We start from the raw sequence: 25,540 nt of genomic DNA on the forward strand, positions 1-25,540 counted from the left end.
TGTGGTACCTTTCTGTTTTCTACGCTTTGAGACTATGAACAAATAAAACAAGGAGCATGAACAGTCCATTCAGCCCCTTACGTCTTTCCCACCATTCTGTAAGACCATGGGTGATCTGATTGCAACTTCAAATCCTGGCGAGCTCTCATAACCTTTCAGCCCCTTTGCTTAACAAGAATGTAGCAACCTCTGCCTTAAGCATATCACCGCTCTGCTTCCAGCGCTTTTTCAGAGAATTCCAAAGACTCCCAACCCTTTGAGGGAAAACAGTTGACCTCTGTTTCAGCAAAATCTGATTTTTAAACAATGATTCTAGTTCTAGATTCTGTCAGCACATGGTAGAATTTGAATTCAACGAAACAATAATTCTGGAATTAGGGGTCAAGTGATGACTGTGAATCCATTGTCAATTGTCAGAAAAATCCATCTGTTTTTCACTCATGTCCTTTAGGGAAGGAAACTGCCATCTTTACCTGGTCTGGCCTACATGTGACTCCAGACCCACAGCAATGGGGTTAGCTCTTAACTGTCTTTAGGGCAAAATCAGGAATGGGCAATAAATGCTGCCTAGCCAGCAATGCCCACAGCCCATGAATGAATAAAAAAAGTCTTCCCACATCCACCCTGTGAAGACCCCTCAGGATAACGTATGTTCAATTAAGTTACCTTTTACCCTTCTAAACTCCAGTAGAGAAGCCAGTCTGACCTTCCTTCATAAGAGAATTCTCTCAGTCTAGGTATTAGTCTAGGAGGAGAAAGTGAGGTCTGCAGATACTGGAGATCAGAGCTGAAAATGTGTTGCTGGAATGAAATGTCGAATTTCCTGTTCCTTGGATGCTGCCTGACCTGCTGCGCTTTTCCAGCAACACATTTTCAGCTAGGTATTGGTCTAGTAAAGCTTCACTGAGCTGTTTCATTAGTGTTTAAAGCAATGCTTTGCATAAATTAGGTATTCAGAGAATGGAGGAGCATAAGCATGAGCAGGTTAAACACTTGCATGGATAGATGGGCAAATTAGCCTGTTTCTGCTGTCAGTAACATGCAATATTAATGGAGATGGAGGTTGTTGTGTCAACAGAGTTAGGCCTGTATCAGTTAACCATCTGTGTGGCTCAGTACAACACAATTATACTGTTCATGGCACCTTGTCATTGCTGAGAACTGCAGCAAGATAACTTTGGAGATAGGTGAAAATGTCTCCTTTAACCTGCAATTCCTATCTCAGTGTACAAATGGCAAAATAAAATATGCATTTACAATGGTTAGTAAGTTTGCAGGTGACACCAAAATTGGTGGCGCAATGGACAACAAAGAAGATTAGCTCAGAGTATAAAGGGACCTTGATGAGATGGGCCGATGGGCTTGCCAATGGCAGATGGAGTTTAATTTAGACAAATGTGAGGAATTGCATTTTGGTTAGGCAAATCAGGACAGGATTTAGACACGATATAGGGTCCTGGGGAGAATTGCCAATCAAAGAGACTTTGGATGCAAGTTTGTATAGTTCCTTGAAGGTGGAGTCACAGGTAGACAGGGTAGTGAAGAAGGTATTTGGTACACTTGTTGCCTTCATTGATCAGTGCATTGAGTATGGGGTTGGGATGACATGTTGCAGCTGTAAAGGACATTGATTAAGTCACTTTTGCCATAGTGGGTTCATTTCTAGTCACCCTGCCATCGGAAGAATATTGTTCAACTTGAAATGATACAGAAGAGATTACCAAGGACGATGCTGGAGGGGTTGTTTTATCATGAGAGGCTGAATAGGCTGGAGATATTTTCCCTAGAGCATCAGAGTTTGAGGGGTGACCCTATCGAAGTTTATAAAATCAGGGGCATGGATAGGGTAAATAGCCAAGGCCTTTTCCCCAGGGTAGGGGAGTCCAAAACTAGAGGGGTAGGTTTAGGGTGAGAGGGAAAGATATAAAAGGGACTTAAGGGGCAACCTTTTCACACAGGGGGCAGTGCGAGTATGGAATGAGCTGCCTGAAGTGGTGGAGGTTGGTACAATTACAGCATTTAAGAGGCATCTGAATGGGTATATGAATAGGAAGGGTTTAGAGGGATTTGAGCCAAGTTCTGGCAAATGGGATTAGGTTAATATAGGATATCTGGTTGGCATAGATGAGTTGAACAAAAGGTCTGTTTCCCTGCTGTACAGCTCTCTGACTCTACGACTGTGATTCTGCTTGACCTATTTTCCTTATTTCAGAATAGATAATGAGTCAAAATAGATCGGTATTGTCAATATGTTAGCTGTCCTCCACATGTAGGAAATTGGGAATGTAGATGTGGCGATGTGGCTTTCTGATGAATAAAAGACTGGAAGTTGGCTACTGTGGTACCACTATTTAAGAAGGGTGGTAAGGACAAGCCAGAGAACTATAGTCCAGTGAGCCTAACATCAGTGGTGGGCAAGCTGTTGAAGGGAATCCTGAGGGACAGCATGTACTTGTATTTGGAAAGACAAGGACTGATTAGGGATAGTCAACATGACTTTGTGCATGCGAAATCATGTCTCACAAAATTGATTGAGTTTTTTAGAAGAACAACAGCACCTTCCAACCTGCAATCTCTAGCATCTAGAAGCACAAGGTCATCAGATACATGGGTATAGTAGCATCTGCAAGTTCCACTCCAAACCATCCTGATATGGAAAGATATTGCTGCTCCTTCAGTGTTGCTGAGTCAGTATCGCTCCGTAAGGGGACTGTGGGCCCATCTATCCAATACTATCCAAGGAGGAAAAACTAGTTAAGGCAAATCAATAAAACTAGGAAATGAATTTACTCGATGTAGTAAAGTTCCATTTTGAAGTATACAAGGGGAATGGAACCAGTTTTTAATCCTTTCCACATTTCAAGAAAGATAGACCGACATTTTCCTGGCTATCATCAGTTCTGAGGAAGAGTTACTCTCCCCAAATGCTGCCAGACCTGCTGAGCTTTTCCAGCAATTTCTAATTTTGTCTCAAGAAGCACAAACACCACCAAAAATGGTTGGCTGCGCCACTGGATTCCATGTACAAATATTAAGAAATGTGGCTAAAACATTGACACTTGTACACACACATATGATCAGACGACCATTGTTATTAAACAACACAGAATGTCACAAAAGGGGGTGGGGGAAATACACAAGCCAGCATGAAAGATGGCAGCAGCCGCAGCCTGTTCCACCAGGTTCGTGCCAGCAACAAAGATGGCGGGTGGAGGAACTTGCCAGGACTAAACATAGCGGACAACGACGCAATCACTTTGAGCTTTCGGTTGCCAGTCTCAAATATGGCGGCGTCCGTCGGCGCCATTCGGCGCTCCGCGCAAACTGGTTGTTTCTAAAAACAAAAAAAAGCCCAAAAGGAATCGGAGCGTGAGGGCGGCCGTTGTCACTGGGGTCTACAGCGAGGAGATGATCCACGAGTTGCTGCTGGCATTGAGCGGGTACCCGGGTAGTATCTTCAGCTGGAACAAGCGCAGCGGCCTACAGGTGAGGCAGAGCCTGTAGCACCATGGCAACCGAGAGCTCTGGGCCCTTCTCACAAATAGATAGATAACACTAGCAAAGGAAACAACGGAACCCAGCTTTACTTTATTCAGAGAGTGAAACAGCGAAATAAACTATTGCACATAGAAGTATTGGGGCGCAGAAGGTGGCCATTCTGCCCATCGAGCCTGCCCTGTTTATGGACTGTCATTAGCTGATGCCAATCTCCTGCTGTTTCCCCACACCGTTATACATTATTTTTAGCCTGGTACTCATCCACTGCCCTGACCCACATTTCCATGGATTTCTGTCTGAACCACTTAGAGTCTGCAGCAGTTAAAGAAGGCAGCTCACCACCACCTTCTCGATGGGCAATAAATGCTGGGCCCAGCCAGTGACGCCCACATCCCACAATGATTTTTTTAAAAATTGAGATGTTAACAGCACAGAAAGAGATCCTTGTTCCCGTCTGTCAGCAAACATCCATCTATTCTAATCTAAAACAAAGAACTGCAGATGTAGGGGATCAAAAACAAAGAGAAATCTTCTGTTTTTGTTCAGTTTCCATCTATTCTAATCCCATTTTCCAGCACTTGGAGTTTCAATGAGTAAACACCTTGAGAGGTCCAGCTTCTGTCATACTTTCAGACAGATATTCACCAACCTCAAATGATTTGGATGTGAGCATAAGAGGTACAGTTAGTAAGTTTGCAGATGACACCAAAGTTGGAGGTGTAGTGGACAGCAAAGAGGGTTACCTCCGATTACAACAGGATCTTGACCAGATGAGCCAATGGCTGAGAAGTGGCAGATGGAGTTGAATTCAGGCAAATGCGAGGTGCTGCATTTTGGGAAAGCAAATCTTAGCAGGACTTACACACTTAATGATAAGGTGCAAAGGAGTGTTGCTGAACAAAGAGACCTTGGAGTGGAGGTTCATAGCTCCTTGAAAGTGGAGTCGCAGGATAGTGTAGAACGCATTTGGTATGCTTCCCTTTATTCATCAGAGTATTGAGTACAGGAGTTGGGAGGTCATGTTACGGCTGTACAGGACATTGGTTAGACCACAGTTGGAATATTGCATGCAATTCTGATTTCCTTCTTATCGGAAAGATGTTGTGAAACTTGAAAGGGTTCAGAAAAGACTTACAAGGATGTTGCCAGGGTTGGAGGATTTGAGCTACAGAGAGTGGCTGTACAGGCTGGAGCTGTTTTCCCTGGAGCATTGGAGGCTGTGGAGTGACCTTACAGAGATTTACAAAATTATGTGGGGCATGGATTGGGTAAATAGGCAAAGTCTTTTCCCTGGAGTCAGGGAGTCCAGAACTAGAGGCATAGGTTTAGGGTGAGAGGGGAAAGATATAAAAGAGACTCACGGGGCAACTTTTTTACGCAGAGGGTGGTATGTGTATGGAATGATCTGCCAGAGGAAGTGGGGGAGGTTGGTACAATTGCAACATTTAAAAGGCATTTGGATGGGTATACGAATAGGAAGGGTTTGGGGGGATATGGGCTGGATGCTGGCAGGTGGGACTAGAATGGGTAGGGATATCTGGTCGGCATGGGCTGGTTGGACCGAAGGGTCTATTTCCATTCTGTACATCTTTATGACTGACTCTAGCTGAAAAAAATCGTCCTTAAATCTCCTATCCATTGCCTTAAAACTGTGTCCCCTGGTAATTGACCCTTCTACTAAAGGGGAAAGGTTCCTTCTGAACTAGTCTATATATCCTCCTCATCATTTTCTATAACTCAATGAGGCTATAAAGGCTGCCAAGGCTCATAAGGTGGGCTGAGCATATGTTTGTTTGGGGATGGCCATCATCGGATGAGGTACTGTACCCCTAGGGCCAGACATACTATACCCACTCACCCAGAAGGATAAGAAATATTGAATTTGGTGATTGAGAGATACTGGCCCAATGTGTCTTGTTTGCTTCAAAATGGAAGTCCAGCACATTCACTTCCTAGCATGACTGGTTTTCACTCACTTTTCCCCCTGGACAATTCACAAAACCATTCACTGAACGAATATCTTGCTCTTAACAGCTGAGTGTGTTCATATTAGTGGCAGGAGAAAGTGAGGACTGCAGGTGCTGGAGATCGCTGCTGTGTGACCAGCTGTGCTTTTCCAGCACCACACTCTTCAACTAATGCCAGTGGCAGCCAGGTCGTGATCAAAAGAGGGAATGGTGCTGTGCAGTGGGGTGGTTTTCAGTTTGGTGAGAGGGATGTCAGTTTCCTGTTTCAGTAGTAGAATGCAAAGATTAAAATGGAAGAAACAGGAGTATCTGACATTGTACATTTATGGCTTATCTATGGTCCCAGCACCACTTTTCTGCCCACTCCCAATATCCCTTCATTTGAAGAACCAAAACTATACCTATCTCAGTCTGAAAAAATCTCCAAAGGAGAAAGTTCCAACACCAACAGAAAGACCAACTTTTACTGTTTTTTTCCCTTCTGTAAAGGTTTGTGTTTGTGGCTCTGGTGCGTGTTGCCCGCAACTCCAGCTCTGCAGTGTTCCCATTGAAGTTTGATTGAAGAGGAAATGGTCCTGGAGATAAAATGTCTTCACTAGTTTTGAGAAGATTTGTAGGTCAGGTTGAGGCTCTGGATGTAGGTTTGCTCACTGAGCTGGAAGGTTCTTTTTTAGATGTTTCATCACCCTACTAGGTGACATCATCAGTGAGCTTCCCAATGAAGCACTGGTGGTATGGCCCACTTTCTATTTATCTGTTTAGGGTTCCTTGGGTTGGTGATGTCATTTCCTGTGGCAGTGTCATTTCCTGTTCTTTTTCTCAGGGGATGGTAAATGGGATCCAAATCCATGTGTTTGTTGATAGAGTTCGGTTGGAATACCATGCTTCTAGGAATTCTCGTGCGTATCTCTATTTGGCTTGTTGTAGGATGGATGTATTGTCACAGTCGAAGTGGTGTCCTGCCTCATCTGTATATAAGGATACTAGTGGGAGTGGGTCATGTCTTTTTGTGGCTAGTTGATGTTCATGTATCCTGGTGACTAATTTTCTGCCTGTTTGTCCAATGTAGGGTATGTTACAGTTCTTGCAAGGTATTTTGTGAATTACATTCGTTTTGCTTGTTGTCTGTATAGGGTCTTTCAAGTTCATTAGCTGCTGTTTTAGTGTGTTGGTGGGTTTATGGACTACCATGATGTCAAGGGGTCTGAGTAGTCTGGCAGTCATTTCTGAGCTGTCTTTGATGTAAGGGAGAGTGGCTAGGATATCTGGATGTGTTTTGTCTGTTTGTTTGGGTTTGTTGCTGAGAAATCGGCAGGCTGTGTTCATTAGGTACCTGTTCTTGCATACACCTTTACAGTGTATTCAAAAAGAGTGGCCTTTTGTGGTGTGGATGTGTTAGGTTGTTTATTTCTGGATTTGATTTAGAATGTATAATCACTCTATCAAGGAACCCATCAGCCTTTTTCTAGGACAGCTAATAATAGGCAATTTTTGCTAGTGGTGCCATTTCCTGGGAATAAATTAAAAAATTCTGGGTTCACCTGGTTCCTTTCTGCTTGAATAATATACCTTGTGTCTCAGAGGCATGAACTGAACCCAGTTCTCAAACTATACAATTTTGACTAGTCTAGGTGGTAATGTACAATAATTAGCACAAGCATAATAATCTTCCTTAATACCCACCCTCAGCCACTCACTCAACCTTCTCTTTTACGACTGTCTTTAAAGCCAATGTCTTTGGCCAAGTTACTAGTAACCTGGCCTAACATATGCTTTGGTTTAATGTGAGGTTTTGTACGATGATGCTCCTGTGAAATTAGTTGGAATATTTATTATGTTAAAAATGTTACATTGTCACAAGATGTTGTTAATTTTATCCCCTTTGTGACAAAAAAAGGCCACAATAACTGACTCAATTGGTGGTGGTCCCTCAAATAAGTTTGAGAGTTTGTGGCCGAGCTCTGTACTGTACATAGACCCAGATTTCTCTCCACTTGCACCAGGAGGCAAAGGATTTCTGAAGAAGCTTTGTATAAGTATGGAGCAAGCTTTCTACCTGTGCCTTCAAATGGGTTAAAGACACACCTGTTCCCTTACTGCAATGAACCCATACCATTTTCCTGTATAGACTTTTTTGAGGCAATACTTTAGGCCAACCTTAATGATGTTTATTATTATAGTAAATAATAGTATTTAATTTTATATTATTGCAATCTCCATATTGTTCCATAATTTGGACAGTCTTGCAGTGATGTACTACACATTCGGGGGTCCTGTACTTCAATGGATGCACAGAATTGAGATTCTCTCTGTTTCTCTTTTCTGCTTTTTAAAATTCTTACATGGCTGTAGGTGCCACTGACTGAGCCAGTATTCACTGCCCATCCCTATCTGTACTTGAACAGAATGGCCTGCTAGGTATTTCAGAGGGCAGTTTAGAATGAACCAAGTTGCTCTAGGTCTGAAATCCTGCCTACACCAGACTGGGTATGGACAGCAGAGTTTCTTCCCTGAACAACAGTGGTAGATTGTAATGACAGGAGACGAGCACTATATTTCCATGCTGTTTTCAGCCAGTGTCCTAGATCTGTGCAAATATCCTGCCTACCTTGGTCTTAGTTTGCAAATAAAATGATGTGATATTTGTGATATGTGATATTCTGACCTAAAAAAACCCATCTCCAATAATTGGACTATAACAGTGCATTCAGCTTTGTTTATAACTTCACCTTTTTAAAGTTAAAAATCACACAACACCACGTTATAGCCCAACAGGTTTATTTGGAAGCACTAGCTTTCGGAGTGCTACTTCTCCCACAACCATGTGATGAATGAGCAGCGCTCTGAAAGCTAGTGCTTCCAAATAAACCTGTTGGGCTATAACCTGGTGTTGTGTGATTTTTAACTTTGTCCACCCCAGCCCAACACCAGCATCTCCAAATCACGATTACCATCTTTTAAAAACTTTTCTTTAGGTGCAAGATCTTTGAATGCCTTTCATTCTGACTTTAGACAAGCTTTAACACTAACTTGACCTGTTTCCACACTGTACGGAATCTAATCTAAACTCATGTGTTACGTAGAATGTGATTATTCTCTGGTTAAAGGGAAGTTCAGGATTGATATCACGTAAAGAGTGAACAATGCCTGAAATGGTCCTCCATTTATTGAGGATGGGGCAGGATTTGAAAATCAGCCATGGCCTGATTAAATGGCACAGCAAGCTTAAAGAGCTGTATTGTTTAATCCTGATCCAATTTGTTATATTCTTACATAAGTTAGAAAAGGCAAAACTCCAGCTTCATTCAAGCTGCAGTCAGATACTGTGGGGGGAGCTGTGAACCTGCATAAAAAGTCAACTTGAGTGAATTAAATCTGTACTGATTCGTGTAAACTCAACAACTGAAGCATTTATGTTTTTAATGCGTCATTCAACGTTCATAGTTTTGATTTCTATGTTATAGAAGGTTGTAGTTTGAGTTACATACATTATTGGCTTTGAGAGAAGAGAAATTTAAATAATCTCTTTCTTTGTCAGTCAGACTAGTTGTTGTATTGTTTTCGGGCTGGGCAATTGTAGTCACCATTGCCCACAAGCCATGTACATTTTTAAAAACAAACATTATTTCCATTTGTACCTAGGTATCTCAGGATCTGCCTTTCCTTCACCCCAGTGAAACCAGCATTTTAAATCGTCTGTGTAAGTTAGGCACCGACTATATACGCTTCACAGAGTTTATTGAACAATACACTGGACATGTACAGCAGCAGGTAGGTTCTGTACTGAGAAGGTTTCCTCTTCCTTTCCTGACTGACATGATGCTACTTGCTTTTTGGTACTTTGCCTGAATGAGCATTTTTTTTTTATGAAGGTATCTGGATAGTGGATGTCAGCAGAACAGGCAGAAATTGGAAGGCATCAAAATCAATCTTATTCCTTTTGTCCCTGACCTCTAAGTGCAATCAATTCCAACAGGAAGCTCTTGTAATAGCTCAAGAGCAGGACCCTCAGCACAGTTTCTCCTTCCTAAAGCAGACTGCACTGAGCTAGACTGAAAGGGTAGATCTGGGGTATCAAATAACGTTGGATAATTGAGACTGCCTGTTGATTGAACTGGGCTATTTTTTAATACATTTGTGGAACGTAGGCATCACTGACTGGATCTGCATTTATTGAACTACCTTCTTAAATAGCTGTGGTTTATTTGGTGTCCTTAAACCCATAATGCCTTTAGGGAGAGAGTTCCAAGTTTTCGGCCCAGCAACACTCAAGGAATGACCGTATTGTTCCAAATCAGGGTAGTGAGAGAGGCTTAGAGGGAAACTGCAGGTGTTCCCATGTATCTGCTGCCCTTGTAATTTTGAAAGGTAATGGTTTGGGTTTGAAGGTGCTGTCTGAGGAACATTAGTAAATTTCTGCAGTGCATTTTGTGAACTGCTGTTGCTGAGCATCAGTGGTGCAGGGAGGAGTAGGTGTTAGTGGATGTGGTGCCATTCAAGTGGGCTGCTTTGTCCTAGATGCTTTCAAGCTTAGAGTCATAGAGATGTACAGCATAGAAACAGGCCCTTCGGTCCAACCTGTCCATGTCGACCAGATATCCCAACCCAATCTAGTCCCACCTGCCAGTACCCGGCCCATATCCCTCCAAACCCATCCTATTCATATACCCATCCAAATGCCTCTTAAATGTTGCAATTGCACCAGCCTCCACCACTTCCTCTGGCAGGTCATTCCATACACGTACCACCCTCTGTGTGAAAAAGTTGCCCACCTCTCCTCTGGAGTTCATCTCTCATCCAGAACTCGGGCTGTGATGAGATGAAGAACTGAGTGCCTCTGGTTAACCCAAGTTAAACATCACTGAGCAGGTGATTGCTCAACAAGTGCTTCTTGTTGCCAACTGTTGATGATGACAACCTGCCATTATGTTACTGATGATCAAGAGCAGATGCATAAAGCCAATAATGTATTCCCCATGTTTGACCTGATGCTTTGAGATTTCATGGAGTTTGGGGTCAATGTTGAGGGTTCCTCTGGTAACTCCCTCCCACCTGTATCCCATTATGCCACCACCTCTGCTGGGTTTGTCCTGCCAGTGGGACGGAATTTAACCGAGGATGCTGCTGTTGTCTGGAACGTTGTGTTTAGGTATGATTCGGAGTCCGACTATGTCAGTTTGTTGCTGTAGTATCTGTGAGACAGCTCTCCCCATTTTAGTCCTGGACTCCAGATGTTAGTAAGGAGGACTTTGTAGGTTTGACGGGATTGTGTTTTCTGTTGTTGTTTCTGGTGCCTTAGTCTGTGTCACGTAGTTCACAGGATTTCATTCCTGTGCTTGATAGTTGAGTCATTTAGGCTGACTGAGACGTCAGGTCAACTATCATTATTTTTCCTGCAGAATTGTCTTAAAATGCAAAGTAAAATTTAATCATAGAAGTTATGCACAAACATAAACCATTCTGCCTATGCTTATGGCAGTCCTTTAACTAGAGAAGTCTGTTCTAATCCCATTTCCATCGCATTCCTTTTCAAAGACTTATATAATTTCCATTTAAATGATGCAGTGTCTGCCACTTTGGAGAAGCATTTTGTGCTGTAATAAATCTCTGTGAAAGCATTTCTTTCTGTTATTCTCCTGCTGCAGCTCAGCCGGTTTCCATATTATTGATATAAGTAATCCATATCTACTTATCCTCTGAAAAACCTTTCATAATGTTGATCCTCCTTTAGCCTTTCCCTTCCAGTGAATATGGCGTCAATATTTTAAGTTGTTTATCCTAAATATAACAGGAATACATAGAGCACAGAACAGAGAGAGAAGCCATATGACCCAAACACACACATGAGCCCCTCAAACCCGGAATCGTTCTTCAGTGCACTTTTCTAATGAGCTTCCTACATGCACAGTAGCCAAATAATAAAATAACAAATAACTAAGATGGTGCCGTAAGTAGCAAATTGTAAATTTTTCACTGTACTCATTTGAGTACATGTGACAATAAAGCTAATTCAATTCAATTCATTGTAATCAGTAACTGAGGTCTGCTTAAAATTTCAACTTGACTTCCTTTCTTTAATCTTCAACTAGGAATAGGCAATAAACACTGGTCCAGCCAGCAACGCCCACGTCCCACCAATGAATTAAAAAAAGCCCCTATGTCAAAAGCTTTAGAAATACCTTCACTTTTTCTTCCACATTCTCATGTTTATCTTTATTTTGTTTTCATTGTTTTTCATGTAGCCTTTCTGAGCATGGTAATAGAACCAAAACCAAATTCAGAATTCCATTAGATATAATGACAGGAGTATTATTGCGAACATGGTAATAGTGACACGGGTTATTAAGAATTCTACGTTATAACAGGAGGGTTATTGTGGAAGCAATGAAATTTGTTACAATAATTGACAATGTCAAGAATTAAACACAACTACAAAATTATAGTTGTAACAAATTCTACTATTTCCAGTTATTTTCTAACATTTTAACATTGCATTATAGCTGACACATTGTAAAGTAGGTATTTAGCTGCAGATAATGAATATACCTCAGTTTTCACTACATAAAGAAATGGGTATAATCAACAGAAGCCTTTGTTGGCTTAATATAAAACATTTAAGCACAATACATAAAGGGGAGTATGACTTTCTTTTCCACTTTTATACAAAATACAAAGAAAGTGCAACACAACATCAGGCCATTCATCCCAGCTGCTCAAAGTTAGCCTCTACCTTTGACAAGAGAAAATGGTTACAATCTCATTTACCCACCCTGTTCCTTTACCTATTTTTCTTCCTCTGATCTAATCTTGTCCTGCCTTCTTTTATGTGGTGAATCTTGTTTGACAGGAGTGCCACCCATCCCAGCAAGGCCAGGCTGGATTGCATGGGATTTATCTTCGTGCCTTTTGTACCGGGCTAGACTCCATGCTGCAGCCCTACAGACAGGCTTTACTTGATCTTGAGCACGAGGTACTTGTATTCAATTTATATCACAAATTGTTCAAATGCTAAATATGAGACTTGTGAATGGTTTTGCTATCATTTGAAAGAACGCTGCAGTATTGTTAATATTTCAGTAAAATTGTCAGGTTGAACCGAATACCCTACTCTGTCACAATTGAACTATGGAAGAACAACCAGCAATGCAGTTCTAGTTTCTTTGTTACTGAAATCTGATGCCCGCTCTCCTCGTTCTGAGATCCCATGGTGCTATATAAAGAACAGCATAGAGATCTACCGCTGTGCTGGTCAACGCTGCTCCCTCAACCAACATCGTTCTGATGTACAAACACGTGAAAATGACAGAGGCAAAGACCAGCTGGTTTATCACACCCATCCCATACAGTTATGGTGTAACTGAGAATCGCCAGTACCCCCAGCCAGCAGAAACCTCCTGAGATTCAGAGAACAAAACCTTGGGAAATTTCTCTCTGACCTGTTACTGAGATTTTTAAAAAAAACAAGCTTTAGGACTTCACGGTGACGATTTGGCACGTTGCTGAATATCCTTTAGTACATAAAGAAACAGCATGCAATTAGCTAGTACCTTTCCCAAGTTCACAATCTCATGACATTCCAAAACTCTTTCTAGCCAGATAAGTACTTTTCATGTATATCTGGTTGTAGTTGGGATGAACAGCAGCCAAGTTTAAGTGCAGCAAGCATCCAGAAGCAGCAGAATAATAAATAACCAAGTTTTCTGTTGTATTTTTAAACATTCTTTCATGGAATGTGAACATCACATTGTTAGGTCAGCACTTATTGCCCAAGCCTAATTGCCCTTGATCAGAGTGGCTTGCCAGCCCATTTCAGAAGGACAATTAAGAATCGACCACATTGCTGGTTGAGTCTGGAGAGATATGTAGGGCAGCCTGGGTAGTGATGGCAAATTTTCTTCTCGAGAATATATTAGTGAAGCAGATTGTATTTTTATGACAACCTGATAGTTTCATGGTAACTATTAATAGGATTAGCCTTGCATTCTTCATTTTATTAATTGACTTTGAATTCTACCAACTGCCCTGGTGAGATTGAACGTATCCCCCCAGCAGTACAGTATTACCATTATGCCTCTGTCTCCCTGATTGACTGCTGAAATTGACTATATGAAAGTGTTCTTTTTTTTCTAAAGAATTCTAATGTTGTCTTTGCATATCTACTTTGCAGTTCTTGGCAGACCCACATCTCTCCATCTCTCATGTAAACTACTCTTTGGATCAGGTAAGCCCCTGTTGCCACATTTTCAAATTGGCCCATTCCTGAAATGTGTCTCGAAATGTTTGCTGCATTACAGTACCGAAGATGAATCAGTGAATCTCTTGATGGGAAAGCTTACAAACACAGGACAGTGGACTGTGCAATCAGGATTTTAGGAGCTAGGACTTAAGATCAGAAATAAACCATTCACCCCCTCTGGCCAGATGATAAATGAAATTCTTAAGGATAACATGGAAGACTCTAAAGTAATGCAATTATGATTAGGGTATGCAAGTATAGAATTAATTATATTTACTCAATTGTACTGTTAGTCCTCTCATACCTTTCATTTTGTTTTTTTGATCGTAATCTAGAATTGTGGCTCTCCCAAAAACTGGGCCGAGACTGTCTTAATCCTTAAATGACAATTGATGATGGCAATAGAAGCTTTTAAGTCCTGAGACTTGCCGAGCCAAGATGTTCTGACACAATATTGCCTTCTCTTCGCTGCCTAACATTTTATTTCATTGCCAGTTTCAGCTGCTGTTCCCATCTGTTATGGTGGTAGTTGAACAAATTAAATCTCAAAAGGTAAGTGTTAGTTTTAAAAGATATATTTGTGACCCAAATTACCACCCAGGCTATTACTGTTCACAGTTCAGACTGTCTGCTCTTCTCTTGCAATACTTATTCAGTGAGATCCATGTAATATACTAATTTGATGATGCTTTCTGATTTAACTTCTCTTTCCCACCTTTGGGGTGTATAGATGAGAAATACATTAGGCACGGCTCTGTTGTAGTTTGCTCACCTTGGAGTCAGGAGGTTGAAGATGCTGACTTTAGAATGAGATGTGAAACAGAGTCCCTACCTACCCTGTCAGTGAGTGCAAAAGAGTTTGTGTACTGTATAGATTCCAACAGATCTATCAGACTTCAGGGAAAGAAGTAGGAGATTACAAACTTTTTTTTTAAAAGTACCTGCAATCTTAATGGGTTAATGGTTAGTAAATATGATAAATCTTATAGAGATACCAAAAAGAAATGATGTCTGTCTACCTTGTGTTCAAGGCAGGCTTAATAACTGTTTACACCATTTGCAGAACAACAAATTAATATTCAGTTCAAGGTCAAATATTCATTACCTTTTTAATTAACCTCAGTTCTGTGAAAGACATCTATACTTTATCAGCAAGCTTTGATATTTGTAGCTGTGCAGTTTCAGTGTTGTCTTTTTTGATCTCTTTTATCTTTTTTATTTATGTGGTTATAATAAATGGATTGTGCAATTCTTGTTTGAAGCTGTTATGTATGCTGCCTTGCTTGGTGTGCTTTTCCAGCCCCCTGCTTGTCTACTTACATTTGCTTTAGCTGTCTGTGAAATAAGCTCCGGCATTCACTCTCTAAACTTCTCACATCTGTCTCACGATGTCTCTTTTTCTCTCCCTTTCTTTCTCACGCTCTCTCTCTCTCTCTCTCTCTCTCTTTCTCACGCGCTCTCTCTCTCTCTCGCTCTCTCTGTCTCTCTCTCTCTGTCTCTCTCTCTCTGTCTCTCTCTCTCTGTCTCTCTCTCTCTGTCTCTCTCTCTGTCTCTCTCTCTCTCTCTCTCTCTGTCTGTCTGTCTCTCTCTCTCTCTCTCTCGTCCTTAAAGCCCATTCCCTGACGAAGTCCTGAATGAATATCTCCTTATGTGCTTCATTGGCCAAATTTTGTTTGATAGTGCTGCTGGTGGGACTTTTTGCTGTGTTGGTGGCACTATATAAATGCAAGTTATTGTCTTTTGGAAATATAATTGAATTCTGTAATCATTGGGTTTCAGGAAAGTGGGGTAAAAGACTATGTCACCTTGAACTTGTCACCTTGCATTCTTTGTGTCATTTTGTGACTGTTGGTAGTCTGTTGAACTATGTAAGACTTGGAGCAAATGGCAACTATTACAGTCCTGTCGTTTGTGATGGGAGTAATTTCTAATGATTAATTAAGAGTGTCATGCAAGGAACATCATTCACAGTCGAAAGTCACATCGACTGAAAACATTATTTTTTTCCTGTGGCGCATTGGCATTGATGCATAAAAATAAGCCTATTAATAGCATTGGGCTAATCCGCACAACAACAACTTGCATTTATATGGTACATTTAACACTCCAAGACACATCACAGGAGCATTATCAGGTCAAATTTGACATCCAGCCCTGTGACCTATTAGGACAGGTGACCAAAAGCTTGATAAATCACATGTTATAAGCAGCATCTTGAAGGAAGAGAGAGGGATGGTGACTTATAAGGAGGGAATTCTAGAGCCTTGGCAGCTACACAAAGAAAACCCAATGACACCAGAAGCTGTAATATAGAACACCCAATATAGCATGTAAGAAATTGGTTTTACAGGAGTAATCTCTTTCATACGTTTAAAAATTGTGACAATATCTTATGTGGTATTGTAGCTTACTGCAGCATTCTGCATTAATATCAGAAGGTCCCAGTTTGTGGGTGGCACGGTGGCTCAGTGGTTAGCACCAGGAACCCGGGTTCATTTCCTGCCTCAGGCAACTGTCTGTGTGGAGTTTGCACATTCTCCCCGTGTCTGCGTGGATTTCCTCCGGGTGCTCCGGTATCCTCCCACAGTCCAAAGATGTGCAGGTCAGGTGAATTGGCCATGCTAAATTGCCCGTCATGTTAGGTGAAGGGGTAAATGTAGGGGAATGGGTCTGGGTGGGTTGCGCTTCGACGGGTCGGTGTGGACTTGCTGGGCCGAAGGGCCTGTTTCCACACTGTAAGTAATCTAATTTTATTTTGCGACACATACCATGTCAGTGTTTGCACTCTACATAGGCTTCATCTTGCTCTCCTTCATCTCATTCTCTCAGCATATCCTTCTGTTCCTCTTTCCTGACTCGATCCAAGTTCTTCTTAAATGTATCTGACCTCCTTTCCTGACATGGCCTGCAATTTGACTCCAGATCCACAGCACCTATCCACTGAAATGGCTCTCACTAGCCACTCGATTCAAAGAGCAATTAGTGATGGGCAATAGATGCTAGCCCAGCCAGTGACGCTCACATCCCAAGAATGAATTTAAAAAGAACTACTCAACTGGATCACTCCCTGTGATAGAGAGCTCCACATTCTCACCACTCTCTAGGTGAAGAGGGTTTTTCTGAATTCCCCACTGAATTTGTTGGTGGCTGTGTTATATTTATGAACTCTAGTTTTGATCATCCCCACAACTGTTTTTTAGAATCCCTGCAATGTGGAAACAGGCCGGGAGAATGTGCAAACTCCACACAAACAGATGGCCAAGGTTGGAATCGAACCCAGGTCCTTGGCACTGTGAGGCAACATTGCTAACCACTGAGCCACGGTGATGCCCTTGGAAACACCTTCTCCAAGCCTGCCTTACTGAGCCCTTGCGTGATCCGAAAGACCTCTATTTGTTCAGCCCTCAGTCTTCTAATTTTTTCCAGCCTGGTCTGGCTTTCCTTATAGGTTTAGCTTTTCAGTCCCTGGTCTGTATGAAATTAACTGGTCTCAGTAAAAGCAGGATAAAAACAAGGACTGCAGATGCTGGAAACCAGATTCTGGATTAGAGTGGTGCTGGAAAAGCACAGCAGTTCAGACAGCATCCAAGGAGCAGGAAAATCGACGTTTCGGGCAAAAGCCCTTCATGAGCAATTCCTGGTGAAGGGCTTTTGCCCAAAACGTCGATTTTCCTGCTGCTCAGTAAAGCATCGAGGAGAAAGTGAGGTCTGCAGATGCTGGAGATCAGAGCTGAAAATGTGTTGCTGGAAAGCCCTTCCTGATGAAAGGCTTATGCCCGAAACGTTGAATCTCCTGTTCCTTGGATGCTGCCTGACCTGTTGCGCTTTTCCAGCAACACATTTTCAGCAGTATTAAAGCATGTACTGCCCAGTCAGCCTCTGTGTCACTGGGCGGAGGATGGTAAAATGTCGTCAGAATACCTTTGCTTGCTTGCTATGGAATCTTCATTTGTGAGTATATAAACATGGATGTTGGGTGAGGACAGGATTCAGTTTAATGTGATGCTTTACCTTATCATGCTGATACTCAATATCTCAGCTATTGCCATGGGAAGCTGTTGGTAGCTGGGTGACCCCCTGAGAGCCAGGAGGAAGGGAGAGTAGAATGGTGTCTCCAGAAACTAAACGTAATCGTTTTTAGTAATGTGTTGAATTCTAAGCTGTAAATGAATGGTTACTTATGGAAAAGATAGGTAGTGTTTCACTGTTCCTTCATTTTCCACCTTAGATTCATGGCTGTCAACTGCTGGAGACCGTGCACCAACACAGCTGTGGAGGGCTTCCACCAGTCCGCAGTGCACTAGAGAAGTAAGAAACCAGGCAGTTTATTCATACTCTGTTCCACAGGGCTTTTGTCTTTATTAGGAATGTAATCTTTGGTTGAAGACATTTCTTAGTAAATTTCTCATGGTTGTACACATAAGACATAGGAGCACATGGCTGATCTGATTATGGGGATGTGTGGGGAGGGCGGGTGAGGTGAGGTGGGGTCTGGGTGAGATGCTTTTCAGAGGGTTGGCGCAGATTTGATGGGCCAAATGGCCTCTATCCGCACTGCAGGGATTTTATGATTCCATGATCTGTCTGTATCTCTCTGCAGATTCTTTCTGTCGTCTGCATCGTTTGCCTTTTCACCTATTTTCTGTGTCATCTGCAAACCAGGCTACAGTCCCATTCACTTTCCGCATGCAAATCATTAACATCATTATAAATAATTATCACTCCTGCACTGATACTGGCATTCCACTAGTTATAGGTTGCCATCCTGAAAATGCCTCCCTTATCCCAAATCTCTGCCTTCTACTAATTAGCTAACCTTTTATCCATGCTACATACAACCTCCAATAGCATGTGCTTTTATTAAGTAACCTAATGTGTGATACCTTACCAATTGCCTTTCTGAAGATCCAAATATCTTACATCCACTGCTTTCCCTTTATCTATCCCGTTTGCTACTTTCTCAAAGAATTCCTAATAGGTATGGTTTCCCCTTGTTGAAGCCATATTGACTCTGCTCAATCATATTGTGTATGCTATAATTCTGTGCTACTGCATTTTCTATAAGAGACTCTAATATCCTCCCAATAGCAGACATTGAGCTAACTGACCTATACTTACCAGTGTCTTCTTTCCCTATTTTTTAAATAAAGGTGATGCATTGACAGTTTTCCACTCCAAATGGTAATAGTGTTGGGAGAGAGAAACTTCAGAAAGCCAGTGTTCAGAATAACCTAGTGACCAGAATCTGTAACTGCACTGTAGCATAGGAAGTTAAATGGCAAATATTGTCACAACAATCATTTGGGAATTATGTCAGAGAAATGGGACTACAAAACCATAACAGCAGGACGTGCATGCCCCGCTCAGATAGGGACCAAATGTAGGCAAATGGGGCTAGTTTAATCCTGAAAACTGGGCAGCATGCGCAAGTTGGGCTGAAAGGCCTGATGCCATGCTGTAGACCTATATTTAAAGATACTTGTTTTATTGGTAAATTTTCTCAGCTGAAAGAAATGTTGTTAGGCATTTGTTCTGCTATTCTCATATGTTTTTAATATGGTTATGTGAATTAGTACAGATGTGTTAGAATTTAATCTCCTGCTGTCGAACACTTCATATTAAATGGATGGAGATAGTCCCAGTTTCCAGATTGTTGACAAAGCAGCCCTTTGTGTGGTGTAGCATTCTTCCTGACATAACCCAGAGTCCACGTACAATCCAGCTCTCTTTCCACCATCTGCTTCTTAGGATTCTGCTGGGTCTGGCTTCAGTATGAGTTTGGCACCTGTTGTCTCCTCTGCTATTCAATGAGACAAAATAAAAGTTATGCTATCAGATAAGGCTGTTCAAGCAACCGTAGTCCCAGTGCCATTAGTACAGTCAGCCCTGTAATACTCCCCCCTCATTGCCACAGTCCAGGTTGATGTACTCCCAATTCAAGATCTGAGCTCAGTGGAGACTCCAAATGCTGCTTTCCTGAGAGTTGTTTTAGAACAGCAAGCTACTTCATCCTTGCAATGGGAAATGGAATTCCTTCCAGATTATGGGGAAAGGGAGGATATTATGTGCCGAACTCAGCCTTTGGTATTACTTTACAATTTAATGTTCCTCATTACTATCAGTACTGCCATCAGTAGGACAGGAAGGACCTTGTTGCAATATTTGCCATTAGAGCTATGAACAGGAGGGATTTCAAAATTTTATAATCTAATTACAGGTGAAAGTTCAAAGTGCAGAATGTCACAAGGGTTAAAATTTCTAGGAGCAAAGCCGGGAAGTAACAGCTGAGTGATTTTGAACTTGGATACTTCAAAGCATTGGAAAAAATGGGATCGGGATTAACACAGTTTTGGGAATTTGGGAAAACAATTAGTTTGGAACAAAGGCAAGAATGATACGTTTCTCAACTGCCCTTTAGTATGCCGTGGAACACCCTAACGCCGATGGAGTACTTCTGAAGTGTAGTCACTGTTGTAGTGGCATAGGAGATATTTGCACTTACCTTGATTTTCAGTGGTTAAGAAAGCAGCACTGGAAATTTAGGAGGTAAATGGAAAGGAACAAAGATCATATATAATATCTGATAAAATAATGAGCTGAGGGTCATTGGTAATAAATGCAAATATGTTAATGAGTTGCTGCCCTGTCCCAATGCAGGATCCTAGCAGTGTGCCATGGTGTGATGTACAAGCAGTTATCTGCATGGATGCTGCACGGGCTGTTGTTGGACAAGTATGAAGAGTTTTTTATCAAGCAAGGGCCATCCTCTGGCAGTGTTAGCTCCCAGCCCGAGGAGGAAGATGAAGAAGATCTGGGAATCCGAGGCTTGACCGGGAAGCAGCTCCGGGAGCTTCAAGACCTGGTAAGGAGTGGAAGCACCACTAGCTGAAATGACTGCAGTTTGTAAGGAAGTATCATATGCAGGTATTCCTGTGAAGCTGTGTGAGTGTACTAGATGGGCGAAAGTGAGGATTGCAGATGCTGGAAATCAGAGTCAAGATTAGAGTGGAGCTGGAAAAGCACAGCAGGTTAGGCAGCATCCTGATGAAGGGCTTTTGCCCGAAATGTGGATTTTCCTGCTCCTCAGATGTTGCCTGACCTGCTGTGCTTTTCCAGCACCATTCTAATCCTGACTCTGAGTGTACTAGATGACAAATGATGAGTGTACATTAGACAAGTTTATTCATTCATTACCACCTGCATTTAATGCTACATAATGTGAAGACTGTACCTTTTTGTGGTGTCTTGCGAACTGTTTAGTAGGAGAAACAGAACAGAAAGGATAATAATAAAGGATTTTTTTTTAGTTCTAGGCAAGCATTTTCCAGGTCTCCCCGAAGCATTTAGAAAGATTGATAGGAGAACTCAACTGGAGCCAAAAAAAATCAGTTTCCCCACAGCAGGTTAAAGTTTTTGCTATCAAGTGCTCAGCATCTGTTGGAGTGGTGGAGGTCAGGTGGCTCATGTGAGAGGCATTAATGCTTTTCACCTTGTCTCTCAGACATCTGCCGGAATGATAAGCCAAGATTAAGTGGTGATCCTAGATTGTACAAATTCTTGGGGAAAAAAGAAATTAGAAAAATAAAGAAATTAAAAAGTCCAACATTATAGACCTTCATCAGTACAATTGTAGGGAAGGAAATGTTGTCTGCATGTGTTTAAATATGGTGCCCATTGGCACAGCAGGCATCAGAACTTGCCACCTGCAACATTTGGTATTTTACCTGCACATGTAAATGTAATGAACTGAGAAGGAAGGAATTGTGTGGAAAAATTCACTCCACCCCTGATCCGAAGTCACCTGCTTAGTATGTAATTTTCATTTTTTTGAAACCAGTGTTGAGGAGTCCAGAAGTTAAGTCCTGCTTGTCTTTCCAGTCGGGTTTATTGATGATAGCCTGAATGCCTGCCTAGCTTGACCAGGTCAGGCTTCACCCTTAACATTGTAATTGAATTGAACTGAATTAGCTTTATTGTCACATGTATTCATATTAGTAGTTAAAAGTTTACAAGTTGCTACTTACAATACCATCTTAGGTACACAGGTGCCTCGGTGCAGGTTATTGAGTACAAATTCTTAAAGAAAAATAAAGTTAAAATGTCCAGCATTACAGACCTCCAAAAGTACAAAATCATAGTCATAAATTAGAAAAATAAATAATTTTTTTGAATAAAAGAGCTTCCATCATAATATAACAAAGAGGGAAAAAAAGAAATTTTGGAAAAATTTGAGGCAAAGTTGACTTGGCTCTAAGCCCAAGCACCACCCCTCCCCCACTATTGGAATCCCGGGCCGGAGCCACCATGATGCCAAAGAAAACACCGCATGGAGTCACAGACTGACACTGACAAAAATGGCCATTGAAACCAATGAAAAGGGCCCCAGGTTGCCTGCTGAAAGGAATCCTGGGTATTTAACAAGTCAGATTTCATGTGATTGAGATTTCTGTTGAGTTGATCAACATAGAGTCTTCACTCTGTAACATTGTAAACTTCTGTACAAAGGAGCTCCTTGATTGTAAAAGAGTGAAATAACTTAAAAAGTTTATACTCACTGAAGCTGGGAAGAGCAAGCCTATCCAGCCTGAAATAAAATCCACCTCCCCACAACAAACCCACCCTTCCTAAAACCTCCAGGTGGGGATGGAAAATTCCATCCACTGTCTTCCAGTCAATAATTTAGTAATTCTGTCTAAATGTACATAGCTCCCTCTGTGTGTGACTTCAGTCAAGATACTTTGAATTCAGACAGAGCTATCCCAGCCATCAGCAAGCACAATTTAAAAAATTCGCCTCAAGTGTTTTTGTTTTATTTTGCCTTCCTGTTGTAATAACTTGTATTTTAATTTAAACCGAACCTGTCAGTGGCACCAGCTTGGAGAAGTTATTTGACCTGACAGTGTGAAAGAGCTGAATTAATAGACACAGCTGAAGAGCCTTAGGTTAATGACCGTATCACCATTGATGTTCACTGAGCTTCCCCGGTTAGCTCAGCTGCTTCAAGCCTCTTGTCCTTACGTCACTGGCTTTCACCCCAGGAGCTGACTTGGAAAGCAGCCTAACCTGTTGGGTTCGAGAGTCCATTCCATTTGCTAGGGCTAAAGAGTTTGAGCAGTATCAAGCCAATATATAGTGAGAATTGCTCAAGATTTGCCATGGAGTTGTTGTCTGTGGCTAAAATATGCTTCAGCTGGCAATGCTCAAGACAAGGTGCCAGAGTGCAAAAGCCTTGCCTCCCTCCCATTGCTGAAAGAACCACAGTTTATATGTACCACAGCTCTGAAATGCAAAAGAAAGAGAGAAGGGAAAAAGAGAAGGGAAAGAGGAAAGACTTGCATTTCTATTCCACCTTTCTTAACCTCCGGGCTCTCTCCAAAGTAATACAATAAGTTATGTACTCTTGTTGTGTAGTTACCATTGCAATGGTGTAGACGAATTTGTGTTTGCTTTGATTTATGAGGGCAGGTTGAAGAGCAGCATGGCTGCAATCTATCAATTATGGCTCAGTTGGTCACATGCTTACATTTGAATGATAACATTTTAGGTTCAAATCTCACTCCAGGGCTTGAGCACACAACCAAAGCTCCATCTGTCTGCTCAGGTGGATGCAAAATATCCTATCACACTTTTGCAAATAAATAAAAAATGACTTGTCACTGATGTGCTACTGTTTGTGTCTGCGGTTTGTTTGATTGCAAATTGACAAGTGCATTTTCCATATTACAAACGTGACTACCCTTCAAAAAGTAATACAGACATCTGGGAGCTGTGGGAAGCACTGGATAAAAACAGGATTTTCTTTTCGTTTTGGATTGGTGTAATGTGGGAAACTTGTGCACAGCAAACTCCCAAAGGAGAAGTGTGACATTAACCAAATGATACGCTTTCCAGTGATAGGGGCTGTCTTTAGCCTTCATGGGAAATGATCTGACTGCAGTAACTGACATTACACAGGCCCACTCACCAGCACAGAATGATCCTACAAATTGCAGTGAATTATTGTGGGTCTGTTTTTGATTAGCATTCTTTAAGAGGGGAATAGCTTTAGATTTGCTGGTAAAGATTTGTTAGATTTGTTAAAAGATGCCATTGGCAATATTCAAAGAGTGTGCCTGACGTATACGAGGCTGTTGTGTTTGTCTATGTAACAGTTGCCTTTGGAGTTCAGAATACAGTAATTCAGATGTTCCAGTGTTTGTGAGCCCTTTTTAAGTAAAGAAGGCTTTCCCCCACATTACAACAGTGACTATTCTGGAAAGTACTTCAGTATTGGGAAGTGAATCACAAGGATTCAAAAGGTAGAAATGCAGTTTATTTCACTATATAGATCCTACACAAGAGGGATGTCATGGTAATTTAGTTGTTTAGTTCATTGAACAATCACTGCTGCTATGCAACACCAGATACTGACGTTTTTGTCTTTTACTGATAGCGGTTAATCGAAGAGGAGAACATGCTGGCTACGTCTCTGAAGCAATTTTCACTGCGAGCTGAGATGCTGCCCTCTTACATTCCTGTCAGGGTGGCAGAGAAGATCCTGTTTGTGGGAGAGTCCGTGCAGATGTTTGAGAACCAGAATGTGAATCACACCCGGGCAGGTAGGGCTCTGTGCATGGTACGTGCCTGATTTTCAGTGGGTCAGGGTAGTGTCCATTATGCTCGCCCATCACACCAGGCTCCGAAAGGCACTGGGTTCAATGGATCCTCTGCTAGGGCAGCTGATCTCCAGCCTTGCACACCATATCATCTGGGAAGCCATATTACTGTAACATCTATCACTCTGAGCATCTGAATGTGGCCTCAGCAATGTCACTCACATCATATGGGCAACTTCAAACAATCATTCCAGTACTGTGGAGCTCGACGGAGGGGATCACAAGCAGATCCCTTATTATTTTAAATAGAAAACTGCTAAGACTGGACTGCGAAACAGAAATTTTGGAAATGTGCAATGATTCTACAGCTAGTATATTAAACTCAAAAACAAAAGCTTAAGAGTTAGTGAAATAACAGAGGCTGATTTCCCGTTACTAAATTACTCTTTATATACACGTGGTTGACACTGGTCTGGCTCTCTCAGAGCCAACTCTTAGAGTGAGCAGGATTCCTGACACTCCTGTTCTTACCTGTCAGCCAGGGCTCCCTGATTAGACCAGATTAACTGCCCCAATCAGGGAACTCGCATTCTATGAGGCTGACCTTATTACAATTGCTACAGTTAGGAACAGGTGTATGCCAGTCAGCCCCTTTTGTCTGCCCTATCAATCAATAACATGATGGCTGACCTGATTTTGGCCCCCATACGCTTTCCTGCTTACCCCTACTACACTTCAACTCGCTTGTCATCTGTCTGCCTCTTCCTGAAAAGTATTCACTGACCTACCTCCACTGCTCCCTGGGGAAGAGAATTCCACTGATGGCGAATCTGATGTACCTCATTTCCATTGATTAACCTGACTTAGAGACATTTTCCAAAAGCTTCAAGTACCAGACAGGTTAAGTTAAATTTCAGAATTTGCAGGCGTCACTGTCAGTTCCTTACGTACCAAACCTAGTAATGTTGTACATTGTATGTGTGTTTGTGCAGGGTCCATTTTAAAGAATCAGGAGGATGCTTTTGCGGCAGAGCTGCATACACTGAAACAACAGCCCCTTTTCAATCTTGTGGACTTTGAAAATCTGATTGACAGGATCAGAAGTACAGTGGCTGAGGTAAGGGCGTAATCATCAAAGTAATTTGAGACATTTTCATATGGGTGTTGTTGTGCAGTTACCAATGTGTGCACTGGTTCTGCTAGCTTGAACTAGCCCAGATGTTTAAATGAGTAAATCCACTGTT

At 41.8% G+C, this 25,540-nt stretch overlaps 1 protein-coding gene across 2 annotated transcripts in view; it reads left to right on the forward strand.

The window, feature by feature from the left end:
- The first annotated feature begins 3,282 nt into the window (after window positions 1-3,282).
- The window catches only part of tubgcp4 (tubulin gamma complex component 4), a 48,874-nt gene continuing 26,616 nt past the window's right edge, over window positions 3,283-25,540 (forward strand). Inside the window, exons 1-9 of one of the 2 annotated variants that reach the window (XM_060853532.1) lie at window positions 3,283-3,486; window positions 9,108-9,236; window positions 12,313-12,435; window positions 13,633-13,686; window positions 14,197-14,253; window positions 17,930-18,009; window positions 20,359-20,563; window positions 24,134-24,299; window positions 25,289-25,413. In XM_060853532.1, the coding sequence (XP_060709515.1) occupies window positions 3,409-3,486; window positions 9,108-9,236; window positions 12,313-12,435; window positions 13,633-13,686; window positions 14,197-14,253; window positions 17,930-18,009; window positions 20,359-20,563; window positions 24,134-24,299; window positions 25,289-25,413 (1,017 nt within the window). In that variant the 5' untranslated portion in view covers window positions 3,283-3,408. Of the gene's footprint in view, window positions 3,487-9,106; window positions 9,237-12,312; window positions 12,436-13,632; window positions 13,687-14,196; window positions 14,254-17,929; window positions 18,010-20,358; window positions 20,564-24,133; window positions 24,300-25,288; window positions 25,414-25,540 lie in introns of those variants that run through there. The other variant, XM_060853533.1, reaches the window with a different exon arrangement.

The sequence above is a fragment of the Hemiscyllium ocellatum genome, chromosome 42 (assembly GCF_020745735.1).
Source record: "Hemiscyllium ocellatum isolate sHemOce1 chromosome 42, sHemOce1.pat.X.cur, whole genome shotgun sequence".
In the NCBI taxonomy this organism is placed as follows: Eukaryota; Metazoa; Chordata; class Chondrichthyes; order Orectolobiformes; family Hemiscylliidae; genus Hemiscyllium; species Hemiscyllium ocellatum.